The sequence below is a fragment of the Cervus elaphus genome, chromosome 19 (assembly GCF_910594005.1).
Source record: "Cervus elaphus chromosome 19, mCerEla1.1, whole genome shotgun sequence".
Classification (NCBI taxonomy): Eukaryota; Metazoa; Chordata; class Mammalia; order Artiodactyla; family Cervidae; genus Cervus; species Cervus elaphus.
The window spans coordinates 21,096,925-21,110,106 of record NC_057833.1 but is presented as its reverse complement, the minus strand read 5'-3'; the positions used below and the strand labels follow the sequence as shown (position 1 = coordinate 21,110,106).

The window sequence follows — 13,182 nt, the reverse complement described above, 5'->3', positions numbered from 1 at the left end:
TAAGTCTACCACCGTAGCGTGCTCATAAGTCTCCAGACCAGTGATCTGTGGGGACCAGTGACCAGTGGGGACCAGTGACCAGACCAGTGACCTGTGGGGACGCGCTAGGACACGGGATGGGGCAAGACTCAGTAGGCAAGGCATCTCTGGTTCACAAGAAAACTGTGGTCATTTAGCGGCGTGTGTCTGCCGTATCTGCCCACTGGACAGGGAAAGAAGGAAAGGTGCTCTGGGCAGAGTACACGGTTGTTCCCATTCACTCTCGCCCACTTCATACACCGTATTCCTCCCCCACGTGCTTTCCAAGCATAGGATCACAGATACGCTTCCACGCGCGCGCGCACACACACTCACACACACACCCCGTCTCTCTCCCAGGCGCCAGCCGGGACTCGCCTCTCGCGCACCCCAACCTCCCTGCGGCTGGATCCACGGCCTCTTCCCATCACCCCCACTCCACGTGGGCGTAACCCGGCGCCAGGCGGCCAGGCTGCCCGAGGAGCCCTTCGGCTCAACCAGGAGCTCGAGGGAGGGCGCGGCTCAGGGGTCGGACGGACAAAGCGGGCGTCCAATCGAGCCCGGGACTGCCTCCCCGAAGGGAGGGAGCGGCGGCTCCGACCGGCCCAATGAGCGGGGAGCCCGAGTGGGACTTCCTCCCGGAATCCCGTTGGCCAAAATAGCGGGGCCGTGGGTGACACGTAAGTTGGGTGGGAGGCGGCGGCCGCCGAGGTTCGGCAGCCCCGTCAGTGACACCGGCCCACGGTCCCCCCAAACTCGGCCGGGGCAGCCGGTCGCCCACCCAGCTACTCACCCCCGCGGGCCGCGCGCCGAGAGGCTGCCTGGAGTCCGGCTCCCTTTGTTGGGCGCGCACCCCCTCCTTTTGGTGGCCACAAAGTCGCGCAGTGGGAGCCACCGCGAGGGGGCGGGGAGCGGCCGGGGCGGGACTCCGAGCGCCGCCGGGGGCAGCCGGGCCACAAAGTGGGGAGGAAGGAGAGAGGCAGGCGGCGTCTGGGGACCGGCGCGAGGACAGCCCGCCGGAAAGTATGCGGAGGGCCCCCTCCCGGGCCCGGGCACTCGCGGAGAGTCAGCCTAGCAAAAGTTTGGCGGCGGCGGCGGCTGCCTCGGCGGCGTCGATGGCTGCGCGCCCCGCGGCGCGCGGGGGCTGAGCGGGCGCCACTTCCCCTCCGGCCCGGCTTTTGTGTCTCGCGTCTCCTCCTCATGCTGCGTCCGGCCACCTCCTTCGGCGGCCGCTGTTGAGGCGCTTGCTCGGGCCGAGAGGAGGAAGGCACGGCGGCGGCGCGGACGGCCGCGGCGCGGGGCCCCGGCGGGACTATGGGAAACGGGATGTGCTCCCGAAAGCAGAAGCGGATCTTCCAGACGCTGCTGCTGCTAACCGTGGTGTTCGGCTTTCTCTATGGCGCGATGCTCTACTACGAGCTGCAGACGCAGCTGCGGAAAGCCGAGGCGGTGGCGCTCAAGTACCAGCAGCACCAGGAGTCCCTTTCCGCCCAGTTACAAGGTACGGTTAACGGGATGCGCGCGGCCAGTGGCCAAGTTTGACCCGCGCCTCCAGCCCTGGCTGGAAAAGTGGCTTTGGCGAGCCGTTGGCCCTGCGGGCGCCGCCACCTCTGACCTTCAGGGACAGCAGAAGCGAGTCCCTGCGGACCCCGGAGTGTCAGAGGAGATGACACCTCCCCATCCTCCGGCCTCCTCCGGCGGTTACATTTGAAATTGGCAGCACAACCCGGGTCCCACTGGGCGATGGGATGGGCGGGTGCACTCTGAGTCTATGACCCGAGCACTTGTCAATTGTCAGAAGGCCCAGCTGCCACCTAGGCAGACAAACCAGGATCCCTGCCTCCGCTCTGCCAGCGCATCCGGAGGAGCTTGGTTTTCTGGTTTCTAGGTATTTGCTTTTCAGATGACTTTGTCAGTAGCCTAAGAAATGGGCAGATTGGCCGAGGCTTCTCAAACTCCGCTGTTTTTCCCCCAAGGAAATTAAGCCTGAGTCAGTGGTCCGAACTAATGCCCTATTTGAAAGATACTTGCTTAGTATCTTATTTTTGCTAACTCGGTAGTGTGACTTTAGAGATGTTCAATGTGTTGGGGGAAGTCCACACTACTGTTCGCCATCCTGCAGGTATGTTTTTGGAAAAAAATTTTAAAAAGGTTGAATTGTTTTCCTAATTAACTTTTAGTTTGTCCCAGAGTGGGGTGGGTGGGTGCAGGTGTGTGTGTCTCAATGTTACAGTTAGCCTTGAGAAGCGCAAGAGGAGAAACCTGGTTTTTCACTTTGCCAAATACACAGCACGCCCAATGTGAGCAAGACCTGCATAATGACTTAAGCTCCTATTCTTCTATTTTAGAATCCCATTTAATGTAAATTTCAGGCACATAAATGATGCGTGACTGCAAATTCAGAACCAGGTGGCCTTGTTAAGAGCAGCGTCATCCTGTAAATATTTTTCGAAGGCTTTTTCTTGTACTCCCGGTTAGTTTTCAACACTCATGCAGCCCTCTCCCTAACCAGAACAAGTAATAATGGTAAAGGCTGTGAGTAGTGAAATGTTGACAGTCTTTGCTGATAATGCAAATAGAGCTTATTTCACATTACGAGGAAGATACAGGCTGTATGGCTGGTTTCTGTCAGTGTGTATTTATACAAATGTAAAACAGATGCCTTTTCAAGACTTAGCTATTTTGAATGTTCTCTCTAGTGAAAAAAAAATAATAATAAAAAAAGATCCACAGCTTCTTCTTGGTCTTATTTGTTTTTCCCAGTTTAGAAGTAAAGGAAGTATTTTTAGCTTACTAAAGCTATGTCACCACAGGCAATGAAAATATGTGAGCTGGGTTTGTTTCAAAAGGAAAATCTGTTTTGATTCAGCCTTAGGTTAAAAAGTTTTTTTTCTGTAAAATGTGTTGAAATTTACCCATGAATTACTGTTGGTTTGCAAAGCATGGGTATTTATTTATTTCCTTAGAAGACACTAGTGTTTCCTGGTGAAGTTCAGTGCAGTTAGATCCAGGGCAATATTTGCCATTTAGGAGTACAATGGCAGGACTGCGTTTTCACATTCATGATAGGAAGGGTGTATATGGTGGGTGGTACAAGGTTGGTGCCTTGTTCTTCTAGTTCAGGAGACTCAAGCGAGCAGGTGCTATCATGTTCACCAAAACACCCTCAGCAGTGCATGATACCTGACCCTCAGGGAGGGTCAGTGTATTCATTTATTCACTCAACAAACAAAAATTAACTGTGGTAAGAAAACTAGTTCCAAGCACTTTTGTTTGCTTTCTCAGATTTCATTTCCCTGTCCGCTTTTTTGAAACAGCCCACATAACAACAGTGAAATATTTAACCCAAGCGCCACATATGCCTCAATTCCCAGCACTGGAACTCATTGACTGAGGAGGTCCTGATTTCTGAGTCGTGGCCTTTATTTGCAGTATTCTATTTAGAAGATCAGGCTCAGTGTCTTTTCTCCTTTTATTTGCCTTCTTTTGGTGGTGGTAGTGGGGGAGAGGGGTAGTACTTGGTATCCAAGACCATTATAGTGCATAGCATTTGCTTTGCTGCAGGAGAAGAAAAAAAAATGTTGTAGCCAGTTTGAATGAGTGACCTTACAGTCCATTTCTTAATTTACTCTTTTGCTTTTTCCTTTTGAATTGTGGTGCTGCAGCCATTGCAATATGATTGTGTGTGAAGAATTATTTCCCACTCAGATTAGTTTCTTTAAAGTTTTTTTTTTTTTTCCACACTTCTGTGGCATTTTATTTTGAATTTCACATCTGCAGGCCATTTAATGAAGATTTCCTGATGTCAGGCAGCTTTTCTTCCCTTTTCCAATGACAAATGACATTTTACTCGGCAGTGCTATGTACGACCAGCAGAGATTTGTTTTTAGGACATTAGACTTGTTTAGCTATGTAAGATCTTCAGACTTGTTTAGCTATGTGAGATCTCTTGACCTGGCTTGGATTAAAATCAGTTAATTATGAGTGGCCAAAAAAAAAAAAAAAATGCTGGTTGAAAAACTTTTAGATTGGTCATGTAATCTGAAGGTGTCATTTGCTAAATGAACATATTTGGGTCATCTTCAGTTTAATAATGGGTTGTACACTAGACATTATTCTAAAAGTAGATTAAACCTAACTCCAAGTGCATTTTGGAGTAAAAACAGTCTCATAAATAGAAAATGGTGGGGATGATATGGTGAAAGTTCAAGACTTGCAATGCCCCCTCCACTAAAAACAAATGTCTGTGTCTGCCAGCCTAGCCTCACTGTCTTCCACCCATAATATTCCTTAATTATATTGAGGAGTAGGGCAGAGGTTACCTCTGGTGGCAGAGGCAGTAGTAACAACCTTTGATTAGCTCAGTGTTAGGCTAGCTTAAAAATTAAGGAAAAAACACTTTCGGGCCACCCACCATTTTCTGTGTCTATAAAGAGTGTCTTAACTTTGACTGCCCATTAAAATCACCCGGCAGCTCCCAGGCCTATTAAGTCACAATCTGTGGGGATGGAACCCTTCTGGCAATCTCCCCAGGTGATTGCAGTGTGCAGCCAAGGTTGAAAACCACACCTCTGTAGTCTGAAGACTGAGCTGATCCACACATTGACTTCACTGGCTTGGCTGAAAAGACATTTGACTTTTTTTTTTCTTTTAACCCAAGCATGTGATTCAAATTCTAGCCCTGCAACTTTTTGTGTGATCTTGGGCCTCATTTTTCTTATTTATATCATGGAGATTAGAATGGCCTATTTCATAAAATACTATGAGGATAAAATAATTAATACCTATGAAGCTTCTGGGCTTTCCTGGTGGCTCAGCGGTAAAGAATCCACCTGCCAATGCAGTTTAGATCCCTGGGTCGGGAAGATCCCTTGGAGGAACAAATGGCAACCCACTCCAGTATCCTTGCCTGGGAAATTCCATGGACCGAGGAGCCTGGTGGGCTACAGTCCATAGAGTTACAAAAGAGTCAGACACGACTTAGTGACTAAACAACAGTATGAAGCTCCTAGCACATAGTAGGTACCGCTCATTCACGATTAGCTTTTGTTATCATTACGGTTTCTGTTTGAGAGATTTGACCTCTTTTTCTTTCCACGGTTGCCATGGGTAAAATTTTGAAATTCACAGAATTTGTTTTTATAATTAGCTCCTTTTTTGTTGTACCTAAATGCACATCAAAGAAAATAGTAAATCCAAGTACTTTACTCTGGAGAAGGGACCCTCCCTGACAATTTAAAGTTAGACTTCAAGTAGTAACTTCTGGTTACTAATTAACTGTATATTATGGGGCGGGGAGGAGCTAAGATGGCGGAGGAATAGGGCGGGGAGACCACTTTCTCCAATACAAATTCATCGAAAGAACATTTGAACGCTGAGCAAACTTCACAAAACAACTTCTGACCGCTAGCAGAAGACATCAGGTGCCCAGAAAAGCAGCCCAGCGTCTTCGAAAGGAGCGAGACTGAACAAGAGAACTTAAACAAGAGACCACCTCCACCCGTCTGTGTCAGGGCGGAAATTAGACACTGAAGAGACCGGCAAACAGAAGCCAAATAACTGTATATTATGTCAGATTAGGAGAGGGCGTGCTAGCCAGAGATAGGAGTAACCTTGTGCAGTAAGATCTGGGAGAGGGATGTAACTAAAAAAAAAAATTTTTAAGTAACAGTCCCTAGTTCTTAAAACACTGTTACATTATTGCAGTGCTCTTGGTCTTCCCAGTGATGACCAGAAACCATCAAGAAAAGGTTCATATGTTGTCTTCTATGCTCCTATTCCAGATCAGTGTATGACAGTTATTTAAAATAAACAGGCTTGGTGCTTAAGGCTGACATGGTTATTTAAGTTAGTTCTCCTTTGCATGGTGTTCCCCTGAGACGTGGGATGACCCATTTACCTGAGCATGAAAGCATACTGTTTCTGGGTACTTTTTTCCGACCTCCCCTGAATCTGCTTTAAAGAATAAAAAGTGTCCTTCAGCTGAGGGCCAGATTTTTTTGTTATGGTGGTGGTTCTTTAATCTCCAATGCCAGGTGCTTGGCATGATAGGTACTCAGTAAATAGTAGGTCTATGCCTATGTGATAATGGCTCTCTGCTGATGAATATGGTTATGTAAGGTGGGCAGTGGAGTGTAGTGGATGTGGGCTGAGGAGTCAGAGTGCTTGGATTTGATGTCTTGCTATATTTTTCTTTTTTAAAGCAGCTGGTGATCTTGGATTCCCCTTCCCAGGTGGCGGTGCAGTGGTAAAGAATCTGCCTGCTGATGCAGGAGACGTGGGTTCCATCCCTCAGTCAGGAAGATCCCCTGGAGTAGGAAATGGCAACCCACTCCAGTATTCTTGCCTGGGAAATCCCATGGACAGAGGAGCCTGGTGGGCTACAGTCTATGGGGTCGCAAGAGAGTCAGACACAACTTGGCGACTAAACAACAAACAGATATTGTCTATGAAATGGACTTTTTCACTGAAGTACATACATCTTGCAGTTAAAAGGTGAAATTTATCAGCCTGTTTTTGTTTAATTCTGTTCTATTTAAAAAATGGAACAGAAATGACAACTTTTTAAGTTCAGTTTTATTTGTATATAAAATCCTGCTTTAAAATTCATTCCCTGAATAAAAGATAAAACTTTGGAAAATATGACTCAGTTAAGACCTCTGTTAAATATGTGTGACATGCACAAATATGTTTGGTTATGCATATTATACCTGCCTTAGTCATCCCGGTAATGGAACTCGCCGATATTGGTTGACCAGGGAAGAGAATCGCCCATTATCTGTGAGCCTTTTGTTTTGCCATAACTTTTTATTTTATATTGGGGTAAAGCTAATGCCTAGCGTGCTGCAGTCCGTGGGGTGGCAGAGTCAGACAGGACTGAGCGACTGAACAACACCAGCAAAGCATCCGATTAACAGTGTTACAGCTTCCGGTGAACAACAAAGGGCCTCAGCCACACACACACATGTATCGTTCTCCCCTTAATTCCCCTCCTGTCCAGGCGTCCAGGTAACATTGAGCAGAGTTCCATGTGCTCTACCGTAGGTCCTTGCTAATTATCCATTTTAAACACAGCACTGCGTACATGACCTTTGGAAACTCCCTATCTATCTCTTCCCCCCATTCCTTCCCCCTGCAACCCCATGCACCACCGGCAGCAGTTAAGTTTGTTCTCTGTGAGTCTCTTTCTGTTTTATAAGTAAGTTCATTTGTATCGTTTCTTTTTAGATTCCATGTATAAGGGGTGAGTGAGTCTTTTAAGTCTCAAGTACCTTGTACAGTTGACTACATCCACGTAGATTGGAAACCTTACCTTGAGCTTTTAAAATTCCCTCTTGCCTCACCAAGAGCGAGGACATATGACTAGGTTTTAGAGACTTTAAGGAATGAGTGAATTGGAGTTTGAGAATGAAGACTGAAGCTGAGAGTACCAAAGTGCAGAGGATTTGAGAGGAACCAGAAGATGGAAGAGAGAAAGAGAGGGAGGGGGACTCACATCAGTTTATGACATTTCAGAACATTGGAGAAGATTCCTGCCCAAACCTCCGTGTCCTAAAAAGAAAAAAATAGGGACTCGTGAAGGGGGTGTGGGTTTGGCATCAGATATTGTTTGAATACAACTCCGGTGTTTACCAGTGGAGTGACCTTGAGCACACAGGTAACCTCTGTGAACTTTGGTTCCTTCATAGTGCCCTGAGGATAGCAATGTCTGCTTTGCACACTTGCATGGACTAGAAATAATACATTGAATGTGACTGGCACGAATCCCAGAGTGTGTCACTGTGACATTTACTAGGAAACCAGGACTTGCTGTGGTAGTGTTAGCATTGGCTGCTTTTCATTTCATTTGCCCACCGTATTGCATCTAGAAGGTAGCAGTTATTAGCTGTGGTCTAAATGTGGCTCTTTTTGGAGCCATATGCTCGACTTGGCTGAAACTTTTATTTGATTTAAGAGGCTCTCACTCTGTCTTTTCTACTGTATTGACCCTTTTTTGGTAAGAAAGGACCTGAGCATGCTGTACATGGTAGCAACTAAGTGTTGCTGTTTTTCATTTTGACAACTAAGTGTTCTTATTTTATCACTGAGGACAAAATGTTTTTGCTACTCTTGCCCGTCAGTGGTTTGTGGGTTTTGTAGCTTTGTTTGGAAGTGAAAGTTACGCATAATATAACTGTACTTTAAAATAAAAATGGCCAACTGTATTTGGTTTTCAAGCCACTAAAGTGAATTTATTTTGACAGAAATTTGGAAATTTCCTCGAAAGAATTAAATTATGTGAAGTACATACCATTTCTTGTCTCCTACATTCAGGGGCTGCGCTAAGCACGATACTTGCATTTTCTCACTTGAACACTGAACCCAGCACTGTGGTGTGAAGGAGCAATCTGAGGCTCAGAGGGGTTAATTAACTTTCCAGTGCCAAGGTCGAATCTAATGAATCTGAATTTGGAACCCTAATGTGACTTTGTAGCCTGGGTTCTTTCCACAGTACTACATTGCCCTCAAAATTATTTTAGTGTCTCATGATAATATTAATGGTTTGGAGAAAGTGGGTTAGGTGGGTCATGTGAGGATTTAAGATAAAATTTAGAATCAGAAGTAACAAGTCTAATTATGTGATGCAGCATTTCCAGAGTATAGGGCATTTGGTGCAGTTACAGAACATGATTTTAGTTGATTCTTGAGTTGATTTTAGGTGGTCTGCACATGCTGCTTGAAATAACATAGAATCACATGAGAAACGGCTGTTTTTTTTTAATTCCCTTTCAGTGTTTTCTTGACAAGTCAAGGAGGAACTCTCAGTTTGATTCTAGAATCTCTCTTGTGAATATAACTGCTCATTTGTTTTTCTTAAAGAGAGCAGACTTCAGGCAACCAACAGCCTGATAGCTAGACTTTAATAATTGTTTTGTTGTTTTATTGCATTTAAATTTTACAATTACCGCCCATTGATGCCATGTAAGTCAGATTTTTCATTTACAAGGTAGTAATGTAAAGTTTCCCTTTTAGAAGTTTATTATAGGGGGAAAAGTGAACATTTGGCATCTCATAGTAGGTGTACAGGTTTTGCATGCATGAAAAAAGAACTCAGGAGTACCTGCATCTCCAAAGTTTAGGAACAGATCAAATCACTCCGTGATACCGACACTGAATTTTACAGTTAAGAAAACAGTTTGGAAGAGGATGAGTCACTAAGTATGTGTCTCAAGCTGAGCCCAGAGTCCACATCCACTGACTTCCAGAACCACATAGCATTCCTCACTGCACCCAGCAGCCCCTGGAGACCAGCAGCACCCTCACTGCAGTTTGAGCTGAAATGGGTGTTGCTATTTTTAAACAATGCTCTGTAGTTCTGAATGGCACACTTGTGTTCTTTGTTTTTATTGGCTTATGGGTGCTTTTCCAGAGGACATGCCAGCCATTGCCCTACGCTAATAAGCCTCACTAAATAGGCTCAGAGCCTGGAGGGATGCAGGCATGAAATAAACTGCTCGTTATAACAGTGTGACATTTTAAAAAATACTGCTTTAGCTATTTCTCATATATAAAATGTCATAATATGATAGGTAATAAATAGAGAGATGTGCTGTCACTCTGAAGGATGAGGCATTTTAGAACATTTGAATGACACCATTTCCTTTCCTTTGAGAATAAGTGAATTTAAGAAAAATATCATTTTAGGAGAGTCAAACATTTCATTTCCTATTTCACATCACATTTAAAGCCTCTTTTTAAATGGAATTTTTCAAAAAACAAAAAGAATCTACAATTCAAGCTATGTAAGAGAACTTTGACATTGCTTATATGCTCTAGACAATAGCTATGATACTATAAAATATTCTAAATATAGATTAAAAATGGGAAGTTGATAAATTGGTTATTTAGTTTGATTAGTGTAGAACAGTTTATTAAGCTTTACATTAGTGAGATTTAGTATTATAAATCTATACTTCCTACTGCTTTGACCTCTCAACCTAATAACAAATATTTAGAGGGAATTTAAAAAGGATTTTATACCCTTTATAAAGATTTGTTTCTGAAAAACAAATTGTACTGATGTCAAACATCACTTTTATTAGAAAATGAAAAAAAAAAATCCTCCTTATAGGTGTCAGCTCAAAATCCAGAAGTCATCTAAGTTTTATCTGGGTGTGGGTACGACTCCTTGGAAGTAGTTCCTCAAGTATAACTTCTCAAGTTCAATTCCTCTTCATTGATGGATCTGTGAAACTAAACCTCAACTCAAGCAACATACAACAGTGGATCAGGCCTAAGATACCAACATATTCTTATTCAAAAAACACAAAGTACAAGGTATGTAGGAGTTGCTGGTCCATGAAAATTCTGAAGTCCAAGTTAGGCAAATGTTCCTCAGCTAGGTTCAGGCCTGGGAATAATCCTTCATGGTTCTTGATTCTACCCTATGGACTATTTTCATGAAGGGTGGTATGTGTTTACAGCTGAGTTTCCTCAGCCTATTTCTTGTCTGTAGAAAGTTGGGGATTTATGGTGTTTCTCCATTCCTTCCAGCCAAAACTGGCAATGTTTCTCCTGATAAAATCCTCTCAAAACTTTTGTTGGTCTCCTGTGAAGCTTATTGAGGTTTACTCTTGTTAGTCAAAAAGCACACCCATCTTAGAGATGACCCTTCTCTTCCTTGGGTTTCTGCAGAAATAAGGGAGAGACAATGCCTTTTAACTTAGCAAAACGCTGTTGGGAGAACTTGTGTTAGGTGAACTTGATTAAGGAAATTCACATTTAAGAGGACCTGTGAGTCACACCCTTAAAAGTTGTAGGAGAACTTATAGCCTGATTGAATAATACTCTGACATGCCACATTTCCCAGGGCTTACCAGAAGGATTTCAGAAGCTACAACCTTGATCTCACTTCACACTTTTTTTTCAGACAGCTCCCTAGAAATGATCTTTGGTTGGAAACTATTTCTTGATTTTAGCGTTACTGAGAATCTTTAAAAACCTTCAAGTCTTGTCTTTTTTGTTTAGTGATCCCTCCCCCAATTTATCTTCTCACAGGTTTCCCTAAACAGCAAGAAGAAACCAGGTAGCCTCTTCAGTACTTTGCTGGGAAATCTCCTCAGCTAAATCACACAGTTCATTTGGCACTTTTTAAACATCTCATCTAACTGTACAACTCTGCAGGTCACGTAACTACATGTTCAGTGTCAGTATTGTTAAACCTTCTGCCACAACGTAATTTCTAGTTTCCGATAAGATTTTCTTCACTTTCATTCATGCCCTTATTAGAAATGTCTTCAAAGTCCAAAGTTCTGTAAACAATGTGTTCAAGATAGTTTTTACACCTTACTCATGCTCTCCGTAGGCCCACTACACAGCTCCATAGCCACTACCACCGTTTAGATTTTTCTCATGGCAGCACTCTGCTTCCAAAGTCTGGATTAGTTATCCTGCTGAATAGCAAATTACCCCCGGACTGAATTGATTTTGAACAACAAATACTCTCACAGTTTTTGCTGGAAAGGAATTGACTTAGCTGAGTGATTCAAGCTCCCTCAGGATGTTGGAGTCAAACTTCTGATCAGGGTTGCGTGTACTGTGCTGTGCTTAGACACTCAGTCACGTCCGCCTCTTTACCATCGCTTGGACCGTAGCTCACCAGGCTTCTCTGTCCATGGAATTTTCCAGACAAGCATACTGCAGTGGTTTGCCATGCCCTCATCCAGGGGATCTTCCCCACCCTGGGATCAAACCCACGTCTTGCGCATTGCAGGTGGATTCTTTACCGTCTGAGCCACCAGAGAATCAGGGTTGTAGTTATCTCAAAATTTGACCAGGACTGGAGAATCTGCCTCAGAATTCACTAATGTCATTACTGGCAGGCCTCAGAACATCCAATTTTAGTCTCACTCTTCCAGGGCTTTCCATAGGAATTTCCATAGTTCCAACCTGGAACTTTGAGCAGAATAGCTGGCTTCCCTCAGGGCAAGAGATTGAAGAGCAACAGCCAGGGAGAGAGTTTGTATGAACCCAAGATGAACATGAAAGTATTTTAATAACCTAATCTTGAAGGTATAACTCACGACTTACTGCCCTATTCTATTTATTACTGTTGAATCACCAAGTTTAGCCTGTGCTCAAGGGTAAGAATAACAGAATGCAAGAATCGTCTGGGGCCGTCTTAGTTAAGAATGTCATTGTCATTGTTAGAAATATCCTTACCTAAGTCATTTTTGAGTACTTGCTATATACCAGGTACTGTTCTAAATTATATTCTTGGATTATCCAGTGTAATTGTAATTTTGTAAAAAAATGTTTTACTGTATATTAAAATGTGATTTACCATTTAATTTGACATAGTAAAAAATGACATTTGAAATCATGGCATCTCAGAGGGAAATTATCTGGTCTTTAAACTATCTGACCAGGAAGAATTCAAATTAAAAGAGATTTCCAGGTAACTCTCTGAAGTGTAAACCTAACTAGGAGGCTGTTAGGGGAAATCCCAAAGTTGAAGCCATCCTGTCCTTCAGTTCAGTTCAGTTCAGTCACTCAGTCGTGTTCAACTCTGTGACCCCATGAATTGCAGCACGCCAGGCCTCCCTGTCCATCACCAACTCCCAGAGATTACTCAAACTCATGTCCCTCGAGTCAGTGATGCCATCCAGCCATCTCATCCTTTGTCATTCCCTCCTCCTCCTGCCCCCAATCCCTCCCAGCATCAGGGTCTTTTCCAGTGAGTCAACTCTTCGCATGAGGTGGCCAAAGTATTGGAGTTTCAGCTTCAGCATCAGTCCTTCCAGTGAACACTGGACTGATCTCCTTTAGGATGGACTGGTTGGATCTTCTTGTAGTACAAGGGGGAGTTTCAAAATCCACTGACAATTTGTGAAAATTTCACATTCCTGCGAATGATTGTATTTCATTGGTTAGTAGCTAGGAATGCAGTAGAATGTGTTTGTCCACATAGTATTTTCACTTGCTTCTGAATGTTCCTTCTGACTTTATATAGCCTGCAGCCCTTGTGAAGACCTTATTATTTGATAGTCGGAAGATACATATTTTTAATGGAGTTCAGCTGGTTTTAGAAAGATAGGTATCTTTGATTTAAAGAAAGAGCTTTAGTTGCATGAATAGTAATTTCAGCTTGTTCATTCATTCCTATTTTGGAAGTCAAGTTTTAAA

General features: G+C 43.8%; 1 protein-coding gene across 5 annotated transcripts in view; it reads left to right on the top strand.

Moving 5' to 3' along the window:
- Nucleotides 1–661: 661 nt before the first annotated feature.
- The window catches only part of GOLIM4 (golgi integral membrane protein 4), a 78,584-nt gene continuing 66,063 nt past the window's right edge, over nucleotides 662–13,182 (top strand). For 3 of the 5 annotated variants that reach the window (XM_043873679.1, XM_043873677.1, XM_043873676.1), the window contains exon 1: nucleotides 663–1,519. In XM_043873679.1, the coding sequence (XP_043729614.1) occupies nucleotides 1,333–1,519 (187 nt within the window). In that variant the 5' untranslated portion in view covers nucleotides 663–1,332. Of the gene's footprint in view, nucleotides 1,520–13,182 lie in introns of all 5 variants that reach the window. The other 2 variants (XM_043873680.1, XM_043873678.1) reach the window with 1 other exon arrangement.